The following is a 24255-nucleotide window of genomic DNA, read 5'->3' as shown; positions in this document are numbered from 1 at the left end:
AACCTGGGCCCATGACTGCTGGCCATTTGATTGTACTGTTTATATGAGTAATAACCATAACTTTTGGACTAACTTAGTGGTTTAAAACAGCGACACATGCCTTAAAGGGACAGCTCACTCAAAACTGAAAACTGTCATCATTTACTCATTCACTTGTCACAAACCTGTTTGAGTTTCTTTCTTCTGACGAACACAAAGAAGGTTAAAAAAGAAAGAAATGTAAGAGCTGTAACCACTGACTTCCATAGTATTTCTTGGTCATAACATTTTCTTAACTGACTTTGTGAGGAAGAAACACCCTCCGGTGGTTTCTAAACCTGTTTGGGAGTAAATTTACATTTTATGGGTGAACTATCCCTGTAACCCTGTACTGAATTTGAAACATGCAAGGCCTCTAAATTGCTAGCATGATTTGGAGAAAAAATGAAATGTTGTACACCATTTAAAGATAAAAAAGCAGACATATGAATAAATGTGTTGGTAATAATTTAATGTGAATATTTACGAAACCTTCCAAGTCAAGGATCGAATATGCTACAAAAGGGATTTTGGGGGAACGAATTCTGGATCATTCAGTCATTGTTGGTCTACATTACATTGATTTTCAGGACACAAAATCAAAGACACTGCTAAGCTGATCTCACCAGCCACTTTGTTAGTACCTGGTTGGACCCCCTTTTGCTTTCAGAACTGCCTTAATCCTCCGTGGCATAGATTCCACAAAGTGCTGGAAATGTTTTTCTGAGATTTTGCTCCATATTGACATGATAGCATCACACAGTTGCCGCAGATTTTCGGCTGCACATCCATGATGTGAATCTCTCATTCCAGCACATCCCAAAGGTGCTCTATTGTATTGATATCTGACTGTGGAGGCCATTTGAGTAAAGTGAACTCATTGTCATGTTCAAGACACCAGTCTGAGATTATTTGCGCTTTATGACTTGGTGTGTTATCCTGCTGGAAGTAACCATCAGAAGATGGGTACACTGTCGTGTGAAAGGGATGGACATGGTCAGCAACAATACTTGAGTAGGTTGTGGTGGCGTTGGCACAATGGTCAATTGGTACTAATGGGCCCAAAGTGTGCAAAGAAACTCCCCCACACCATTACACCACCACCATCAAGCTGGATGTATACCTAGTGCCTCATCGCGCACCTCCGCTGGCTGCATGCACATTTCACAAAACGGACGAGGCTTTTATACTTGACGTGTTTGCCGTTGTGATATTCTTTAAAACAAAAAACCCACTGTAAAGTAGAGCGGATAAACAGAAAAGTAGGAAGTTTCCGAAACTCTGTAATATCATTAATATCGTTCAAGTTGTGTATTATTTTTATAGATTAATTTAATGATTATAAAGATTTTTATAACTATTCATGATTTTTTTAAAATCAAACTTTGATGCATTACTTGCTTTTGTTCATATCTCGGACAGTTCTACCTATTAAAGTTTTTTAAAATGTTATTAATAACAGAACATGGGCTACTCTACAAATATATTTTTTATTATGGTAAAGAATAAAAGCAAAAAAAAAAAACGACACTTTCTAAAAAATACTGCCTTTTTTGTTTAACCCACTCAACAATTCACACATTACTGTTTGGCTAGTTTGTCCTCTACTGATATGCTAATAACGCAATAATGGTCCAACATTATTACCAATAAAGCCTAGAAAAACAGGCATCAGTATATTGTAAACCGATAGGTTCAAATATTTCCAGATATCAAAGAGATATTGTGGCACTACATTTCAGTTTTGTATCTATTACATGTTTTAAGTTTAAAAATGTAATATATACATCTGTGTTAACCTTATGAATGGTGGAAAAACATGTTCTTTAATTGTTTATTAAAACCACCCTGGTCTCCATTTTTGCCATTGCCTCTTTTTTTTTGGTTGTAACAAACTTATTCCTCAAGTTTTTCCAATCTTTTTTTTTACAACAACTTTCCTCCTTTTCCACTGCTGTTGCAATTTCTAGCCAAGAATTATTGGTCGTGCGTTTTAGACTAAAGTCTCAAAAAAAAAATCATGCTCTCCGCCAGCTGAAATCATGTCGCGAGCACCCAAAGTGAATCTCCGCAAACACATCGATGACGTCACATTCATTGTACGTACTCAAGCGAACTAGCAAACGCGCCGAGTATAAACCAGGCTTCAGCCTGAACCATTGATACAAGGCATACAAACCATTGGATCCATGCTTTAATGTTGTTGATGCCAAATTCTGACCCTACCATCCAAATGTCGCAGCACAAATCGAGACTAATCAGACCAGGCAATGTTTTTCCAATCTTCTATTGTCCAATTTTGGTGAGCCTGTGCGAATTGTAGCCTCAGTTTCCTGTTCTTAATAACAGGAATGGCACCCGGTGTGGTCTTCTGCTGCTGTAGCCCATCTGCCTCAGGGTTTGACTCTCTTCTGCATACTTCAGTTGTAACAAGTGGTTATTTGAATTACTGTTGCCTTTTTATCAGCTGGAACCAGTTTGGCCATTCTCCTCTGACCTCTGTCATCAACAAGGCATTTGCACCCACTGAAGTTGGCTCACTGTATATTTTCTCTTTTTCAGATCATTCTCTGTAAACTCTAGAGATGACTGTGTGTTAAAATCCCATTAGAATTTTCTGAACTTTTAGAAGGTTTGATTATTTAAAAAAAAAAAAAAAGGAAAATGTAAATGTAAAATACTGTACACTAGAGCTGCACAATTAATCGTTAAAAGATTGCAATCTTGATTCGACCCCTAGACGATCTTAATCTAGCATTTCTACGATTCTGCCAATCATATTTTCAAGTTCAGGAGAGAAGAAAAGGCGGCTGCACAAGTCTTTTCATTGTTTCACACACGTTGCTCAGTGACATTGACACCTTCAAATGATGTTGAATGAGTCACATGATGTATTTATAAGGCATAATTCACCTAAAAATGTTTTTTTTTTCTTAACAATGATGTTTTCGCGATCGGGAAATTACACGTGACATGAGCTGCTGACTGTTAGCTGTTATCACAGAGAGGGCGTGCTTAATGATAGACGCGCGCGCCTACTTTAGTGAACAGAATCTGCATATGTTGCGAGTAACAGGTAATACAGTTGGAAATAATATTTAGTTTGTGTCACAGAGTGATCGTTTGGGAGCCGCGCGCGAAGTATGTACAAGTACTTAGCAGTCAGAATGAAACCGAAAGTGAGCACTTCGTTTAAATGATCATATCGCATTTTAGAGTTATGATTACGGCAAGCATTTGGTATGTTTTTTTTCTTTCATTGCGAACCCACAGTTGTGCATGAAAATAAATGTTTACAATGTCAGTATAACTACTCTAGCCTATATATTGTTGAATCTAATCTGATAATGGCAAATGTCTGATTTTACCAGTGAATTAAATTGTCTAATATGACAGATTGCAACCATATATCTCAAACATAATAATTCAACATCAGAATTATTATAAGTAGAATAGAATTATTTATAGACACCACTAGACCTACACATATTATTATTATCGATGTTGTGCCATATGTTTGTTTTTATCATACCTTTATTTTACATCTACAGAATCGTGAGAAAATCGTGATCTTTATTTTAAGCAAAAAAAATCGCGATTCTCATTTTAGCCAGAATCGTGCAGCTCTACTGTACACTAAATGAAAGGATTGTTAAAGTCAAAGTAACGTGCAGATACGTATCTATTTTAAACATGCAAATTAGTGTCACAAATGTCAATGTTGTGTACAAATGTTTTCTTTAATTTTCTATAAACAAATCTAAATATTTTTAGAATATAAGATGCTCCTGGTTGAACCATGACCTTACCTGAGTAATTATACTGTGTAGTATTGCACAACAGTTACAGTACATTCCAGGCAATTAAGAGTCATTGACTTGCAGATTGTTAGCTCATATGCTGATGTATCAGGAATTCTCTAAAAAAAAAAAAAGGTGGAGCTGTTGGCGTGTAGTTGTAAAAGGATTGTAAATATGTTCTGATTTCAGCGTTTGGAGCCTTCAAGATAGGGGTTGGTTGTGCAGCTGGGGTCATTTGAATCCATTATGACTGCACAGTAATTGGTCGTCAGCCAGTATTGGGCATTACAACTGGGACGTGATTTATTTAAGCTTTGCTGTAGGCCGCTCAATAGGCAAAGCTAAAATCTGAAATGCTGTTTGCGCTAATTTCCCACTTGGGTTGTGTACAACTGGGTTTGGAGCATCTGGGCCCTGTTGTTTGGAAGAAGTCCAGATTTGTTGAATGCATACTAATATTATCCATGGAAATTCTCACCACTTCAGTGTGGGCTTTGGTGTTAATATCAGTAATAATCAGCTGTTTATGATGACAACATAATTACTAGTGGAAGGGGCTGAACAATGGCCCAAATCCTCGAGCAATCGCTCCTCTTAAGCCACAACAAGCTGTTTTTTTATGAAAAGGGAAGGCCATTTCTTTTGGTTGAACAAAAGCTGGCGTAGTGGCCTGTAGTGTTCATTGTTAATGAACCAAGCCATTATTTGCGTACTATAAAAGCACTATGGAAAATTAATGGACCTTGCAGGCAAATTAATGTTGTTTGCCAGGGCTAGCATACTGCTGATTCTCATACTTAGGTTTAGATGTCTCCATGAATCCAGAAGTCATCACAAAAAACAATTCCCTCATGATTTGCTCAACTTAATCATTGCAAAAGTTTGTGAAATTCGTAAATGTGTAGCCAAAATATTAAGGGTGTCACGATCCTCCAAATCCTTGATTCAATTACATTTTCGATTCTAAAGTCATGGTTCGATTCGATGTTCGGTTTAAAACAAGAAAAATGAGACAAAATCATAAATCATACAGTTAATGGATAATAAGTTACACACATAATTGCCACCTGTCAATCACTTTTTCCGCGGGACTCGTGAATATATAAAATGACATTTAAAAACTAAGACCTATTAGTGTAAACAGGGCCTGAGTGTGTATTTTTCGCGAGCGGATGTGCAACGGGGGCGGGGCGGAAGATCGCAATGCCTGCATTCGTCTAACAGCCCAACCCTAATAATTACAAAGCAGAGCTTGCAAACTGTGTTTTGTTTTTTGGTTTTTTTGTTGACAACACGAAAGTTGTCAACATAACTCATTGGAAATCCGAAACACTTCACACCGGCGACTTCATTGAAAGAGGAGAGGGTTTAAGTTATGTCGACAGGTCTCCTGCCTCTGCAGTTCAAAAATCACTTCAACAACCTTTTTTTCTGCTTGGCAAGCCAAGCTGTCATGACATGGGGGCGTGGCAGCATCGACGATTCCATTTTTTGATTCAATAATCAAAATTGAGCATGAATTTCGATCAAATTTGATTTAAAATCGAAATCGTGACACACTTAGTATTTACATGTCTAAAACATAAAATAAGCATTGGGTGGTTAAAAACACTGCATAATTGTGATAAAACGACAAGTCTTTATCTGGCTCAGCGCCAGCTATCGCGACAAAGCTCAGTTTGAATTTTTCATGTCATGCTTCTTTTGTTTATTTAGTGTGAAATGCTCCCACAGCTTGAATGACTAGGGTCACACAGATTTCTCTGCCTTGGCCATGTATCTTTTATCTAATATTACCTCTGCTCGTTTTTCTGCTTTGTCCTGTCTATGAGGCACTGAACTCTGCTGGCATCGGTCCGCGAGAGAGGCAGAGTGGATTCACTTCGCTCCGTGCACAACTTAAAATTTTTTTAATAATCAAACGTCTCTGCGTCGCGTGACATGACGAATCAATTTCTTGCTATTGCTTTTAGTAATTGATTTTAATCGTTTTTAATTTATTCGTTGTTGCAGCTCTACTTTGGAATTTTGTCGAATGGAAGATTTGCATCATAGATGTGCAGCCAACAAATCCACAGCAACTGCGTGATGCTATTTTGTCAATATGGACCAAAATCTCTGAGGAATATTTCTAGTACCTTGTTAAATCTTTGATCGATTGATAAAGGCTTGATTGATTGAATAGATGCCACGAAAGATCTTAAGAAAAGTGTGTGTGTTTTTAATTCTTCTGGGGAACCAAAAATTATTCTTTTATGCCATTGATGCATAAACTCTCTTTTGGAATGTACAAATGATAACTTATAAACAGCCTAATTTTACTTGGTGTAAGTTTGGAATTGCTTGTTTACATCCACAGCAAACTATTAGCATGTGAGGCATTTGACTTAAGTATGAGTGTCCGCTATTTAAGAGTTAAATAAATAATGCCCAAACAACACATTAAAATGTGAACTTCATTTGCCTATGAACACTGCTTCCTGTTGTGTTCATTTGTGCTATTCTGGTGTTAACAAAAGGAAATTTTGTGTTACACCCAATTCTAAAGAAATGTGACCAACTAAAAGGATAGTTCATCTAAGAATTAAAAGTGGCTGTTAAGTTATTTACCCTCAAGCCATTCAGAATGTTAATGAATTAAGATAAAATATTTTTAGCTGAACTATAATTGTTTTTAGTAATTCATAATGTGCAACTCAAAGTCTACAGGTACTGTGAGAGTTATCCTCGGCATGCCTCAGTACACCCTAACTTAGAAAAAACTACTCGTCTCATTTTTAAATTGACACTCTGTATTAGGGCGAATTCTGGCTAAAATGTGAATCACTATTTTTTTTGCTTTAAATCAAGATCTCGATTCTTTCTCATAATTTTTTAGATGTAAAATAAAGGTTAATATGAGTAGCCTATTATTATTATTGTTAATTCTCAAACATATCGTCACCTTGGAATTATAAGGTTGATTAATTAATGATAAATAATATTGTGAATATTCAAGATTTGTAAATTCATACAGCTCTGTATAACTTGAAACAGTGAGCACTAGTCTCCTACATCTTCAATGTTTCCTCTAGCAGCTGTGGTGGCAGACCTTTTACACAAATCTAACTACCTATGGCGTTATTTCAACGACAAATAGAGAAATGTCATAAACGCAGTATTACAAGTCAAGATCGTATTTAAGTGTAGTACTCTTTGCTTGCACAACGATTTCCTCTGCTTATGCACAAAACCTCTCGCACGCCCCCAAATATAGGCGGATCAAGCGCAGATCTTCTTGTGCGCTCTTAAATAAGCGCTGCTGAAATGCGATTTAGCTCGTTTATGTAGTGATTATGTCTCCAACATTTATTAGATTTGCTAGGAATATTTATGAATGTAGTAAACTATTTGTAAACCATTCAAAAGATGCCCCTTTTAACACAAAATCGCATTCAATCGGCCCCTGCAGCCAACTATAAATATATAAAATAATATTTTTAATCGTTTAACTAATATATATATATATATATATATATATATATATATATATATATATATATATATATATATATATATATATATATATATATATTATACAGTGTATACTGTATCATATACAATTTTTTTTTTCTTTGGAGAAATGGTTTATAAATATGCTACGAACATGTGAAAGTCATGGTAGTCATCTCTAACACTGGCCTGAGGTTAATGCCACTAAAATTGAATCAGCCCTTTTAGGAGGCAGCGTCTCCTCTGGAGCACAGGCTTACAAGCCATACTCGTGGCATTTATTTTTTCACTAACAAGAAGAAATCAATACAAATCTATGATGGTCCTCGTTGAAGCCTGTGGCGGTGCAACCTCTCTCTATAGCCTGGGATGATGGAAATATTTCTGATATATAGCTGTTATGGCCATACGAGCATGAGAATCCCGTATTACTGAAACTAGAATAGAAAGCTCATTTTAAATCTGAAACGCTTGATTAAGATTGCGTTAACTGTATGTTTGAGCTTTTATATAACTGAAGAAGCAATAAATATACATTCAGGGCTCAACAATAAGGACTGCCCGATGGCCCCGGGCCAGCATGAGAGATGTTCAGGACAGTAGAGAGAATCGTTACTGGCCCGATCAGGCCAGTACTGTCTTGTCATTCAATTTTAATTTGTCTGCTACTATTTGTCAATTGAGTACAAATACAGTCTTAGAATCGAGAAACAATTTGTGCTTTTAAGTCTCAGAATGCTACGTTTTCTGTAAAGTCATAAACACCATATTGCTTTTTGGTTCCTTTTATCTGATTGGTTGTTGTGAGCAGCACGTTATTTTTTTTCACAACCTGGTAAAAACCAGAACAGTGGAGAGACGGCAACATCAAATTATGAGGCTAAAAGAAAACGTCTGTTTCCAACGTTGTGGGAAAAGATATTTACATGGGTACAACACAACGAAAAAAATGAAGTGATGCTTTGCATAGTTTTTCATCACTTTTAAGTCAGCCACTTTTTGTTTGCCAATAAAATACCTGCACATTTTCCATACTGCTGTATTTTACTGCTAAATATTTTAACATTTTAAAAATATTTAAATTCTAGATTCAAAGACAATATTTTTGACACTTTATTTAAAATATATGGCTAAAAAATAGCTATTTATTTATTTATTTATTTATTTTGGTGGGGCCAGTAAAAATTTTGGCAGGGCAAGTAAAAATCTGAACTGCTGGTCCAGTCGGGCCAGTAGAAAATGTCCTTAGCGTTGAACCCTGTTACATTCTTCAGGGGGTTTTAAACGTATATTAAGGCACTCATGTAACTACATGTCACAATGATGCGTAGTGCAAACTCTGTTATTGTTCCTCTTGGTTACGAGCGTGGCCGTTGCTGAGAGCCGCGAGTGTTTACAAGTGTTGAGTCCCGTGAAGGAGATGCAGATGGAAACTTTTGTTTTGTGTTTACCTCATGATTAAAGTTGTTGCACATCCGCCGGTTCCCGCCTCTAAATGACCAAGTTTGAGCTACTTATAGCATGTAGAAAAAAACAAAAAACCTGCAAAGAAACTCGACACAGAGGAACATAAAAACCAACCGCCAGCTAGCGTTTTGGAGTGTTATTGCAGAGCAATACAAACAGCGTGCAGAACAGAAGTATAAATGCAGAGCTATGCGCAAAGAATGTGCCATGGGTCACGCCAATCACTCGATGCAGAAGTATAAATCAGCCTTTAGTGTCCCACCAGTGACGATATACAGCCATATCTCAACTGCTACGAGTTTGGTATTGCTTTATTCATCAGTTTGACGGCACAATATACTGTATTTAAAAAAGAAAATTGAACACGGAGAATCTAAAAAAAAACCTTTTGTACCGGGATCTAGTTTCTTCCTCTTACCTTCCGATACCTGTAGAGCAGGGGTCTCAAACTACCCGCCCTCCTCCTCCCTATGGCCCGCGACTGACGTCAAAAATGAACAAGATTCGGCCCCGCCAAAACATATGTTTTTTAACCACTATTATTGTTTTGCCGTCGCGTCTAGTTACTTGTGGTTTTCACCCGCCACATAGTCATCATTTAAAGTCCTGCACTCAGATTAATTTTTACATTATTTTCTCTCAGTTTGCGGTCCGAGAGTAACACACATTCGTTTTGTTCTGTGGCTGATTTAAACGTTAAAATATATGTTCGCAAGTTCTCTATTTTTACTAAAGCTCTATTTTTGTAAATATTCAAGCGTTGTTTTATTATCAGTTTAATACCATCTGTATTTTGTTGTACAAACACTTCTTCATGGTTTACACGTTATGCTGGTGGTGTAACAAATATGAAAATTTTGCGAATATTTGATTCAAATAGTCTCATTCAATAACTTCTCCTCATGATTATTAAGATTTGCATAAAAACATACACATTAGTAGAATTGTACTGCTGATTGAATTTGAACTTGTTAAAGTAATTGTGACTACATACATACTTGTCCCCTCTCGTAGTTTTATAAAAAATAAGGACATTGAGAACAATTGCCAGTAAAGATATTTTAAGTTACCCAAACTGCTTTCTGCTCTTCTTGCGCTACTGGGATAATGCAATTGGTTGGAACAGAATGATAATTATTATGCCTATTATTTGTAGTATTTTCATATCAATTTAAACTCCCCCTTCAATATTCGATATATCCCCCTTCACACAACGCTCGGCCATACACACAACAACCACAGATATATTTCAGCAGCTAATGTGTGACACGATAAATGTGCACATTTGCATTATCACCAGTGACAGCTAATGCTTGAAATACAAACATCATGTCTGTTGTCCTGATGCATCAATTATATCAGGTTTACACTTTTTTTCTGGTGCTTAAATGTTAAAATGGCCCTGCTATGAATTGCCAGTCACTAAAATGGCCCCTCACCAGTTTGAGTTTGAAACCCCTGCTGTAGAGTCACGATCGACGTGTTGACGACCACTGTTGTATATGAAGGGCCTACTCACACTATGCTATCCGAACCGTGCCCAGGCCCATTTCCCGAATCGTTTGAGAAGTGTGAGTGCTATGAATCGGGCTCAGGCGCGGTTCACTTGGGCTTTGGCGCGGTACGCTTGTATGTGAGTGCAAAATGCACCAGAGCCCAAAACTGAAAGCGAGACGTGACTGTTAAGGGACTGTTTCATATGGATTTATTAATCATTCTTACTGTTCAATAAATGCAAACTATCGTAGGTTATTGAAGATGCAAACCCCTCACTAGGCACGAAAGCTGCGCACCTTCAGCAAACCTCCTAACTCCTGCAGCACAAGGACTTTATGATTGTTTATAAGCGTCAAAAGTGGTGGATATGTTCGGCGAAATATTTGACTGCGTGTCACCGCATCCCAAATGACTAAAACAATTTAACTAAAGAAATCTCCACTGTGCTGAGCGAAAGCGCTTACTGAACAGCGCATCATTGATGACGTGAGCATGCCCAGGCCCGAATGTAATATGACTGCAGGCCGTCGGGGAAGACGGGAGGGGGGACAAGCGTGCTTTGTAACTGTACAAAGTGTGATAACATTCTAAGAGAGTTCATGGATATCATCTTAAAATATCTGAATTTGTGTTGTGCTGCAGTTTTATGTGGACTAATTCTTTAATTTTTAATGTCCCTGGACAAACTCTTGGCAAATACAGAGCTTGATGTGATAAAGGACTTCAATGTGAAGATTACAAATTTAAAAATTGAAATACCTATTAATGGTTCTAATAACTAATTGTGTTCTGGTCTCTCTCTGACAGAAACCTGCCATCATGGGATTGCAATTACCAGCCAATGTGCTGAAGTGAGCTGGATTTTTCCTCCAGTTTAAGCCCCGCCCCTCCCCCAGGGGCCACTCCCCCTCCATCCCACCGGAGGACCAGCAATCATGGCAGGAATCAAGCGCGGGTATGACGGGAAGATCGCCGGACTGTATGACCTGGACAAGACATTGGGCCGCGGGCATTTCGCCGTCGTCAAACTAGCACGTCATGTCTTCACCGGTGAAAAAGTGGCAGTCAAGGTAATAGACAAGACCAAGCTTGACACGGTCGCGACCGGTCACCTCTTCCAGGAAGTCCGCTGTATGAAACTGGTCCAACATCCCAACATCGTCCGGCTCTATGAGGTCATCGACACACAGACCAAACTCTACCTGATCTTAGAGCTCGGCGATGGTGGCGACATGTTCGATTACATCATGAAGCACGAAGAGGGACTGAACGAAGAACTGGCCAAGAAATATTTTGCGCAGATTGTGCACGCCATCTCATACTGTCACCGCTTACACGTGGTTCATCGCGACCTAAAGCCAGAGAATGTGGTGTTCTTTGAGAAACAGGGCCTGGTCAAGCTCACCGACTTCGGCTTCAGTAATAAGTTCCAGCCAGGAAAGAAGCTGACCACCAGCTGTGGCTCGTTGGCTTATTCTGCCCCTGAGATCTTGCTGGGAGATGAGTACGATGCACCTGCTGTGGGTAAGTGTGTGTGTAATTCATTCACACTCCAAAGTACATTACAAATATTCAGTATGCCTGAGGCGTTTATTAAGTACTGTGTATTTCCTGTTAGTTTCTCAAAACTGGTTCAGCATTACAATGAATTATATTATCTGGCAAGTAGTTTTGTTTGCAAGAATAGGTATTTTAAGGTTGTAAAAGCAAGTAGTGCAAGATTATTTGTGGTACATTCACAAGTAAACAGTGTCAATCATGTTTTGTGGCACATAGTTTGTGGGGAGTTAAGAAAACAGTATTCTACACTCAAAAATAAGTTGTATTTGGATTATTATTGGTAACTGAAACTAAAGGTATAAACTAAAGGTTTATACTTCTGCGTCAAGCACACGTGTATGGTCCGACGCAGCCTTTGAAGTATTGCATAGCCCTTACTCTGGCTTACGCCGATACGTAATTCTCAAAAACTGTAACTACACATCACAAGGACACATAGCACAAGCTCTGATTGGTCGGCTTGGTATCGGTGATGTGTGGGCGGTGCTGAGAGCCATGAGCCTGATAAAGTGAGTCTTTACAAGTGTCTATTCCTGTGAAGGAGCTCTAGAGGGAAACTTTTGTTTTGTGTTTACCTTATAATTAAAGTTGTTGCACGTCTGCCGGTTCCCGCCTCTGAATGAGCGAGTTTCAGCAACTTGTACATTAAGGTAGCAATCATAAAAAACAAAACACCAACGAAAAAGCCAGACACCGAGAAACATAACCTACTGCCAGCTAGCATTTCGGAAGTGTTATAGCAAAGCAACACAAACAGCATGCAGAAGTATAAATGCATGACAAGGAATGTGCCGTAGATTACGGCAATCACTCGACGCAGAAGTATAATTCAGCCTTAATCCAAAACTTTGCAGTAAAAAACTTGCTAAATGCTCAACGTACTATGCTAACTAACTATAATTGATTATAAAAATAAATTGGTAATAAAACATTTCTCATGTAAATATTGTAAATGTAATTTAAGTTCTGTGATTTTCATCTGTTTTCGTTAATATTTTGGTCTGATCCCAGTTTATTGAAAATGTCAAACAATCATGGTGAAATAAATTGAGATAAGTATCTAACGATGAAAATAAATTGCTATCTTGTTGTGTTATTAAAAGTTGTTATCTTATTTTTTGCAATGTCACCATTAAGGCTGGGCCAATAAATGGTGTTAATAAAATTTATGTCAATAACAATAAGCTCCAGACCTTTTTACTCTATGTTGATCCAAGAGCCAATCACATAGCAGAAATTTGCAACAATAGGATTCGAAAAGTGTTAGAAAGGTTCCAAATTTTCGGCCACCGAAAATTTATCGGTTAAAAATATGTTGTGCTATTTAATGTATCCTCTAATTTTTGTTGCTTCAGTCACAGTTAGGGTACTTTTTTTTTTTTTTTTTTAATTTGGAAGAACTAACAATTTATAAATAAATATATATCGAAAAATATATTGTTATAGTTCAAAATGGAAAATAAATATTAAGATCATTGTCATATCGCCCAGCCCTAGTCACTATAGGACTTATTTAATGGCCCATTTCCACTAAGTGGTACAGTATGGTACAATACAGCTCAGTACAGGTTACATTTATCAGCCTTGTGTTTCCACTGCTAAACGGGGACCAGTGGTACTCTTGGTGGGCGTGGTGTACGACAGAAAGTTTCAGTCGACATCATTTTCGCTCGAGGAAATGTCTAAAGTAAAGCTGAACGGTTTGTTCACTAGGGTTGTCAAATTTAAATATTTCTTCGGTGCACCGAGATGCAGACGGGGACAATTCGATATCAGTTCAGTAATACTCATTACCGATTATTATGTTCTGACGTCATTTGTGATGTCGCAGTAGAATAGATTCTACACTTGGTATAATGTCTTGGCTGTGTATTTAAAAATGGCGGTTCCCTTGTTTTCATTCGCCTTTGCAAAGGGTATCCAAAAAGTGGTACGGTACGGTTTGCTTTTAGGTACCTTTTGACAGTGGTAATGGTCATAAAATCATTCTGAACCGTACCACACTGTAGCATTAAGTGGAAACGGGCCATAAGTTAGATTTAGGAAAATGCTTAAATATGTTCTCAAAGTAAAAGAGTCTATTAAGTTAGTGACCCCTTATATTTTTTTCAAACATCAGACTTCAAACTGCATAAAAACTATGAGTGTTGTTACCACTTTACTAGACATTTGCTGTGTAACAAGTGATTTAACTGCAGCATAATTGATTTAATAGATTCCTATATTGATTTTCTAGTATTATCTGTTGCTGTAAGGCATCTTCTACAGCTGTCAAACATAGCTTAACCTCATTATCAGGAAATGTGTCAGAACAATCCCTTGTTAACCAGAGATACTAGCAGTTGTGGTTCTGCTCTTCAGTTATGAAGAACAACTGTTATTTGAGCTTCAAGTTCTGGATCATTAGGTTATGGATTACTGAAGTGCATTGGCGGAATTCCTTTCATCATTGCATGTTAGCTCCTTGAGTTAATGAACACAATCATGCAAGTTGATGCAGGTTGGGTAACCTTCCCAAGAGTAAGAAGTGGTAGTTGTGCTAGGCATGTTAAGGCAGGCAAAGCTTCAGTCCAACATCTGGACAATGCATGACGAAAATGAAATTGATTTCTGTAGATCTATTTACATAATATTCTTTAGGTGAACAATTAATAAAAATAAGTTTTTTTTTTTAATCTTCAAAGTCTGACCATTTGGAGTGGCGATCCTTCTATGAAGACAGTTTAACTGCTTCAGCCACAATATTATTAACCATGTCCCTCTTAAGGCCTCGGTATACCTCAAGGAAGTTCTCTTTAGTTCTTAGTTTGATGGCAAAAATAAAAGTTTAAAAAGGCTGAGTCACTGTGTACCATTTCCGAGCAATAAAACAAATACCTATGTATATTTTCTTCAAAATGATGCCATTTTAGGTAGTTTTCAATCTAGCACATACTGGAAAAAAGCCTCAGTAGTTTCTAGGTATAGTTTACTAGTCTCTAGAAGAACCTTTGTAATGTACAATTTTATTCAACGTTTGACATAACAGGAAGACAGGGTGAGACATAGAGTAGCTCCTCCTCATTCTCAAAAACAGCCAATAGCTTGTTTCGACTTTAATTTGAAATGCAAATCTGATTATGTTGCATATACAGTTGAAGTCAGAATTTTTAGCCCCCTTGAATTATTAGCACCACTGTTTATTTTTTCCCCAATTTCTGTTTAATGGAGGGAAGATTGTTTCAGCACATTTCTAATCATAATAGTTTAAAAACGTATTTCTAATAACTGATTTATTTTCTCTTTGTCATGATGACAGTAAATAATATTTTACTAGATATTTTTCAAGACACTTCTATACAGCTTAAAGTGACATTTAAATGCTTAACTAGGTTAATTAGGTGAACTAGGCAGGTTAGGGTAATTAGGCCAGTTATTGTATAATGATGGTTTGTTCTGTAGATTATCGGGGAAAAAAATTAGCTTAAAGGGGCTAATAATTTTGTCCCAAAAATGGTTTTAAAAAAATTCATAACTGCTTTTATTATAGCTGAAATAAAACAAATAGGACTTTCTCCAGAAGAAAAAATATTATCAGACATGCTGTGAACATTTCATTGCTCTGTCAAACATCATTTGGGAAATATTTAAAATATAAAATCAAAATCAAAAGTGGGCTAATAATTCTGACTTCATCTGTACATTATATCTATGGATAAGAGGTACGTTTGTCCTAATAAGCTTTAATTTCTACATCCATGGTGCAGTGTTATTCTAGAGGAGAAAGCTCTTTTGCTTTAGCTTTGTTGTCTCTGTATCTCTGTACACATTTGAATGGTAACTGTCACAACACAGCAGTCATGGACACATCGTCTTTGGTTAATTGTATTTCCAGCCCTTATACAGGCAGGTGGTGGCACAGTTAATCCGCTCTTTGTTTGAGCCGAGCTTTCCCTGCTGGAGCCCTGATTAAACACTCTTTATTGACACTGTCAGTGTGATCAAATAGGCTCTGATGCCGGTGGGTTCCCTGCTGAGGTGATTTCTGGTTTCGTTTCCTAATCGATAATAATTTGTTCAGAGTTTGGCTGGGCAACCGGTTTAATTCTTCGTTGTGCTTCTGGAAAAGACGCACCTCTGTAAAACAAAGACTGACCCTTGAGCGGGGTGTATTTTGGAGTGATCTTTTTTTTTTTATTGTTGCTGTTAAATACATCTGTAAGGAAATATTTTCAGTATCAGGACTTCTCTTTGTGCTAAGATGACAGAGTTCAGAAAACCTCTTCGCTGTGCTTCAGAAATCATCATCTAGGTTGGACTTGACGTTTATCCTTCTAGAATTGAATTGATCATTGGATTGTATTCTACAGCAGTCACTTCAGCAAAAAATCAGGGATTTTTTAATGTGGACAACTAAATAGCAAATAATCTCTAATAAGTGCTACAATAAAGCGTTTATTTTGCAATGGCATTTAGGTTAAATCTACATTAATTCAATTTACACAGACGGTAATACGTTAAAAGTTAGCCTAAAAAAGTAGAACATTTTTATTGTACTGCAACTTGATGTATCACCTATGCATACTTCTATTTGCTTCATCCTATTTGTAACCAAATTCTTTGGTAATATAATATGATATGATATAATATAATAAATTATTGGTAAGGCTCACAGCCTCACAGCAAGAATGTCGCTGGTTCGATCCTTTTCTCAGTTGGGATTTCTGTGTGTAGTTTGCATGTTCTCCCTGTGTTCGCATGGGTTTCCTCTGGGTGCTCCGGTTTCCCCCACAGTCCAGAGACATGCGGTACAGGTGAATTAGGTAGGCTAAATTGTCCGTAGTGTATGAGTGTGTGTGTGAATATGTGTGTGGATGTTTTGTAGAGATGGGTTGCAGTTGGAAGGGCAGCCGCTGTGTAAAAATGTGCTGGATAAGTTGGACTAAACCAACAAGAAAATGATTGAATAATATAATATAATATAATATAATATAATATAATATAATATAATATAATATAATTAATATAATATAATATAATTTATATAATATAATTTAATATAATATAATTAATATAATATAATATAATATAATATAATATAATATAATATAATATAATATAATATAATTAATATAATATAATTTTATATAATATAATATAATATAATACAATATAATTTAATATAATATAGTATAATATAATATAATATAATATAATATAATTAATATAATATAATATAATATAATATAATATAATATAATATAATATAATATAATATAATTTAATATAATATAATATAATGTAATATAATATAATGTAATATAATATAATTTAATATAATATAGTATAATATAATATAATATAATATAATATAATATAATATAATTTAATATAATATAATATAATGTAATATAATATAATGTAATATAATATAATTTAATATAATATAGTATAATATAATATAATATAATTAATACAATATAATATAATATAATATAATTAATATAATATAATATAATATAATATAATATAATATAATATAATATAATATAATATAATATAATATAATATAAATGTGCATTGACACCGAAGGCGGCAAGAGCGTAAATGTATTCTAATATGACAATGTTATTTTGTTCTTCATTAATTCAGGTTGAATTAATTGGTCTACCAGCATTGCTACTAATACCTGCAATGGCTTGAAATATTGAATTGCTCACTTGGCAATTACTTAAAAACGGGGGAAATACAGAGCATGCCCAAGTATAATGGATGCAAAGCTCTGTGCAGTAATGGAAACACATGCCAAGATGTCCTAACCTTGGCCTCTCCGTCTTCATAAAATTGATGAGAAGTGGAATTCATGTTCAGCATAATTAAATCATCTACAGAGTTTATTTGGAGACTCTTGAAAGTGACCCAACTTAATACATTTTCTCTCAAAGCTTTATATTTCATTAAGATTCCTTATATTTATTTTTTATACTTCACATAGGTCTAAATATAAATCACTGAGATGTATGTAATCCTGTGATTTATTTTTTTCATGGATATATAATTATTGAACATCTTTTATCTTTCTTATTTGACCGGTTTGAGCATGATTTCGGCCTCATCAAATTTATCTTTGACTAATTTATTTTTATTGTATTATTTAAGCCATTTACTTGAATTCAATTGAACACTTGTACTACAGAGAATAACCGGTTTGTTAAAGGACACCTAGGTTAGGTTTCAGATTTTTTATTATACCTTTTATAAGATTCTTTTTATACATTTTTGCACCAGGAGGCTGTTTTGTTGTACTGCACCTTTAAGGCTAGTCCTCTCCGCCCACCGTTATTATGTGCCTTTCAGCGTCCCTTAATGTCCTTCCTCGGCTGCGTCAGACAACAAACAGACATAAAGGAAGCAGATCTCATGTCGCGTTTGTGAGAAATACTACGATAAAAAAACTTTACCAATGAGTATTTGATGCATTTGTTGTGTTAAGATGAGTCAACTTAACAATGAGTCACACACAATGTCGTTACAAAGTTCACCCGCACACACACCAATACACATGCTCAGACAGACAGACAGCGCGCGTTTAGCTTTGCACTCTTTTTGCATGCATATGTGACAGGATACAGGTTAATCTCCACTGTTGTATGGATATCTGTTATGTTAATGTACAAAATAAACCTGATTTCACATCCACAAACCGGGATTGAAGCGTCTTCTTTTATAATTGTTCTGACACGCAGCTGTGCTGATGAAAAACTAATAAAAAAAATTAAAACTGAACAGATCTTTTATTCCAGTTTGCTTTGCGCTCGTCTTCTCTTGTTGATATGATTATACACGTGACTACCGGGACATGTTATACGCTACTGTCAATCAATTCGGTGGGCGGGGGAACCGCACTCCTACGTAAAGTTGCAGTTGCGGAAAACCGCTCTAATTGGTTCACCCTTTTTATGTTGTTAAATTGAAAAAAGGACTGGGTGTGTTTATATCACCCCAATATGAAGGTCTATACACTATATATACACATGTTTGTCCAAACAGCTTGAAAAGTAGGTTTTTCACCGTAGGTGCCCTGTAAAGTTTGAAATGATAGCAGTTAAAATAAATATTAGACTTCACCTTGATCAGAAGTGATGCCTGTAACAGATGTAAGCAGTTCATATGTTTTGGTCATGTTCAAAATTAACTATTGGTCTAATATTTTTTTTTCGCAATTTCGAGCCTTGTTTCATGTAATCTCTTTGCTGATAGGACTTATATTTTTCATATATGTTAATAAGTTTCTACATTATCTGGAAAAAGTGCAATAAAAATGTTGAAAATATATATAATAAATTCTAGTTTAATTTGTTTAATTCTTTTTTTATTCTGTTGATTAAAGAGTACTATGGAATGTCTACAGAAACCCTCTAATGCCAAGAATAGATTGTAATATTTGTCTAGCTCTGTTTGCTTAACCAGTTTTTAAAATATTAGTTGCATGCATTCATTTTTATGCTCTTATGTAATCCCAGGGCTTTTATTCCAGGGTGCAGGAGCCACTTACATTCCTCTGACTAAACAAATAAGTGCTTCTGTATAAAATATCGGATTTAGTTTTTGTCCCCTTCTAATTAAATGGGATCACAGAAGCATGTATAACAAGTTGTTTTTAATTAAGTGTTCTCCGTATACTAGTGACTTAGTTGCATCTACATCATGTCCTTGTAATCTTAAATATTTATTATTTACTGCAAAGCTCAAATTTTCCGTGTTTTCCTTCGGCTCTGCAATGTTGACATTTGTTGAAGAAGATGTGTGTAAGGATGAAGAAGAAGGATGTGTGTAAATTCAATCTTGGCTTTGGTTGATTGCTTAAGTCTGAGCAACTACAATGTAAAAATATGCATGGTTTCACACAATCGATTGGGACAATGTGAAGGAATTAAGTGAATTAAACATAAAACAATTAACTTGTCCCGCTAAAAAGACTCAGAATTAATTAGGTAGTTTGAACAAACAGCAAACGTCTTTTTTTTTTTTTTTGAGTGTAGGCAATATTTCACCAGAGTACTTAAAAAGTGCTGCATCACCACTTGTTCCCCTTGATTAGATAAAAGAGGAAAGTCTTTTGTTTTTTCCAGCTTGTATTGGTCTTCTGTGTGTGCATGTGTGGCTATCTACATCTCTGGCCATTCAGTCATCTGAAACCAACACCAAAGGAAATAAATGAGCCAAAGACACGTATAAAGGCTGATGGCTGAAGTGCAGCTTGTGTGTGAATGTTCTCCGATTTCAGGTTTACCTCCTAGAGCGTCTCACACCTGCTATAAATGCCTTTATCTTGAGCTGTCTTTCATCAGAGCATCATGAAATGGCACGTACACTATATTATTGTTGTCACGAAACCAACATTTTGGCTTTAAAACGATACCAATACTAAATTGATGCTACAGCATTAAAAACAAAAACAGGAAAAGTCATTGAATAGAGCTATTTTTATTTATTTATTAACAATCAGTGTTTGTGATTAAGCTGAAACAGAGTATAACAATTTAAGTAAAAAATAATTGGATAAATAAAAAAAAAACTAAAGTATATTTTTTTCTGCAGAATTGTTAGCCCTTTTGAAATATTAGCCCCCTGTACATTTTTCTTCCTGATTTTCTGTTTTTTTCCAACACATTTCTAAATATAATAGTTTTAAAATCTAGTTCAACCAACCAATCAAACAAATAGACAACCAACCAACCAAACAAATAAACAACTAACCAACCAACCCACCAACCAGCCAACCAGCCAACCAACCAAACGAATAAACAACTAACCAACCAACCAACCAGCCAACTAACCAAATAAATAAACAACTAACCAACCAACCAACCAGCCAACCAACCAACCAAACGAATAAACAACTAACCAACCAACCAGCCAAACGAATAGACAACCCAACAACCAAACAAATAAATGAATAAACAACCAACCAAACAAATAAATGATTAAACAACCAATCAAACAAATAAATGAATAAACAACCAACCAAACAAATAAATGAATAAACAACTAACCAAACTAAAAAACAACCAACCAACCAACCAACCAAACAAACAAATACACGAATAAACAGCCAACAAAATGAATAAACAACCAAACGAATAAACATCCAACTGACCAAAAGAAGAAACGAATACACAACCAACCAACTAAACAAATAAACAACCAACCATCAACCAATCAAACAAATAAACAACCAGCCAACCAAACGAATAAAGAACCATCAACCAACCAAACGAATAAACAACCAACCAAACAAATTACCAAACAACCAACCAACCGAATAAACAAATAAACAAGTACACAAATAAACAACCAACTAACCAATCGAATAAACAACCAACCAACAAAATAAACAACTAAACAACCAACCAAACAAACAATTTAACAAGCAACCAACCAAATAAACAACTAGCCAAATGACTAATAAAGTCATAATTTTTAAACTGTAAGACCCTCTTCTCTATGTAGAAGAGTATCTTGCAATGCTAGATTACCATATTGATCCTAATACACCATTTTTGTTTGAAAATGTAATCCACACCTTATTGTGAGCCCAAACTTAACATAAAGCCAACCACATGAACAACCGACCAACCAACCAATCAAATTAACAACCAACAAAACAAATAAACAAACAAAAACCAACAAACCAAATAAACATCCAACCAAATAAACAACCAGCCAATCAAATTAACAACCAACCAACTAACCAAACAAACAATCAATCAACCAAGTAAACAACCAACCAATTATCCAACCAAATAAACAACCAAACAACCAACTTACCAACGAGCCAAATAAACAACCAACCAACTAAACGAATAAATGAACAACCAACCAAATAATTTTTAAACGTATCCCTTAATGCTGATGGTTATTGATCCAGGAACGTGTCCTGTTTGGTGAAATCCCACCAACCATCAAAATACCAAACTTTATCAATGTAAAAAAAGAGTTTGTTGCAGTTCAGCTGTTTACTGTTATTGTATTAAAAATATCATTCATTATTCCAGAAAAATGTTCATCTAGGTTTAGTCTTATACTGTTTATAGTAAAAGTAACAATACCAGTTCTTCCACAGGAAGTTCAGAATACAGACATTTGAGCTACTGTCTGTCTGTCAGGCGCCTGCATTCAAGCTATCAGTTCCTGCTTCATGAAGACTGCCTGTAGCTTTATGGTATGCCTTACGGCGGTGCGTGTGAACACAGTCAAATACAAATTCTTATCTTGTGAGGTATCCATGTGAACTGTCAAAACGGATCACTGCGTTAGGCCTGACAGTGCATTAAGCTAACAGACGTGTCCCCTTGTCTGTTATGTCATTAATTAATAAAGAAACTATGTTGGTATAAGAAAAGGATAACCACTCAGTGCTTTTAATTTATTTTTCTTTGTTGACTGTTTACTTGAACAATGACTTTGAAAACCTTGGAGAATTGTTCGTCTGCATTAGGCTAGTCAGCAATGAAGGACTCTTTACAAATGGATTTGAAGAGTAAATGGTGCATACTTTTTTTTTTGGAGCACCACGCTGCTCCTCTATGGGACGTCTGAAGCTGGCGACTGGAGAGAACTGGTGCAGTTATTTCACCAGTGAAAGTTGCCAAGTGACTAATCCCCAATCACTAATTAAAGCACCAGCGAGGCACATATGCTGCCTGCACGCTTATGTGAGTCCCGTCACTTCTGCTGCAGAGGCTTCACAACAAGGGGAAGGCTGTGGGCTGTCTCTTCTACCTCCTCTTCTCCTCCCATATCGCAGTCTTCAGTTTTAGTGCTGGCACTTTACATTGGAGAGAGAGTGAACTGAATTTGAGAGATGGATTAAAGGAAATGAAGGAACTATTTTTAGATTGCCTTCTTTTCGTTTTTTAAGACGGGTGTACAATGGCGAAGTCCACCCAGAGGGCTATTAATACAGTTCACTGGTCGCTATGGTAACACCTGCTGCCGCTGTTGAACCAGGTGTGTCTGGTTTTCCGGAAACCATGTGCCCTCGTTCAGATCCCTCATCTGACTTGACATCGGCACACAAGAACAAGACTCCAGGTGTAGGGGTACTGATGTGTCCCACTCTATTAGGAAATGTTGTTTTGCTGCCAGGTTCAGTGAGACAAAAATAGGCCAGTTTGTGTGTGCTCATCCAATGTTTTCCCTGGCCCAATCTCCATAAATGCAAGTATAATATCAGAACTTCCAGGATTTTGTGACGATTGCTAAATTAAACGAGAAAGTAGGGGTCAAAATTAATTGTTTCTTCGGTGCACCGCGATGCAGACGCGGACAATAAGGTATCGGTTCATTAATAATCATAACCGGTTATTATGTACTGTCGTCATTTATCTCCTATGCCGCAAGGGAGGTGAGTGCGAGTATTTACAACACTCAGCCAACTCAGGGCCGGTCCGTGGCATAGGCACCATAGGCAAATGCTAAGGGTGCTGTATATCCAGGGGAGCGCCAGAAAGCAGCGTGGTTCAGTTAGTTTTGTTTTCGATATTCCTGACACACATTCAGTTATAGACGGCAATAACTCAAAAACCTCTTACCCTAAAAAGATCAAAAGTGTGTTTCCTACAAAAAGACAAAGCTGGTTATGTTTCATAGCTGTCTTTCTTTTTTTTCGCTCGGCATTACGAGCACTGCTCCGTTTAAGCCCTCGCAATATGTGTTTAGCCGGGAGAGCTCGCGCTGAGAGGAGCTCTTAGTAAGGGACCGTCGGAAAAGTGCTTCGTTTTTTTCGTTTTTCTGCTCAGCTCAGCGCGAGCTCTCACTGTTGCGAGGGCTTAAGTGTGTGTGTGTGTTTGTTTCTTTGGTGCTGTCTATGTTTGTGTATGTGTTTGAATGAGAGACAGTGTGGTACTGTATGTCTGTGTGTTTATACAGACAACTTGTTATAGCCTCCCCCCTAAAATATAACACTGTATATGGAAAGCATCGTCGATGCACCGAGATATCGAATTGAACCGAATCGAAGGCATGATAATCGTAACCGAACCGTGAGACCAGTATAGGTTCACAACTTTACGCGAAAGCAAGCTATTTTGTGGATTTATTTTTTCAATTTCCACAGATTTCTCCCATATTTTGGCCAGGTAGGACACTGTTCATCAAATTCCCACCCCACCAAGGATGGAGCGCCATCTTTATAGTTTTACATTTAAGAAACATTATAATAGGGGACTTCCGGTAGATGGTGGAGTAAAGGCTAATTATACTTCTGCATCAGGCACATGCGTATCGTCGGGCACAGCCTTCATGCAGTCGCATAGCTTTTGCCACGGCTGATGCTAACGCGCACCTCTCAAAAAACTCGACTACATGTCCTAACGATGCGAAGCACAAGGATTGGATTGGATATGGATTGGTCAGCTTGGTAGCGGTGACCAGCATG

The 24255-nt window shown here is 36.5% G+C and overlaps 1 protein-coding gene and 1 long non-coding RNA gene across 3 annotated transcripts in view; one reads left to right on the top strand and one right to left on the bottom strand.

The window, feature by feature from the left end:
* Positions 1 to 24255, top strand: part of snrka (SNF related kinase a) — an 80355-nt gene that overhangs the window by 1008 nt on the left and 55092 nt on the right. The window contains 1 exon segment of the mRNA NM_001193327.3: positions 11082 to 11798. Coding sequence (NP_001180256.1) covers positions 11210 to 11798 — 589 coding nt within the window. The 5' untranslated portion in view covers positions 11082 to 11209.
* Positions 1 to 24255, bottom strand: part of LOC147840126 (uncharacterized) — a 402217-nt gene that overhangs the window by 369722 nt on the left and 8240 nt on the right. The window lies entirely within an intron of this gene.

Source organism: Danio rerio, chromosome 16, assembly GCF_052040795.2.
Source record: "Danio rerio strain M-AB ecotype USA chromosome 16, GRCz13ab, whole genome shotgun sequence".
In the NCBI taxonomy this organism is placed as follows: domain Eukaryota; kingdom Metazoa; phylum Chordata; class Actinopteri; order Cypriniformes; family Danionidae; genus Danio; species Danio rerio.
Note: the sequence above shows the minus strand (reverse complement) of the source record. Positions and strands in the feature narration are given on the sequence as shown.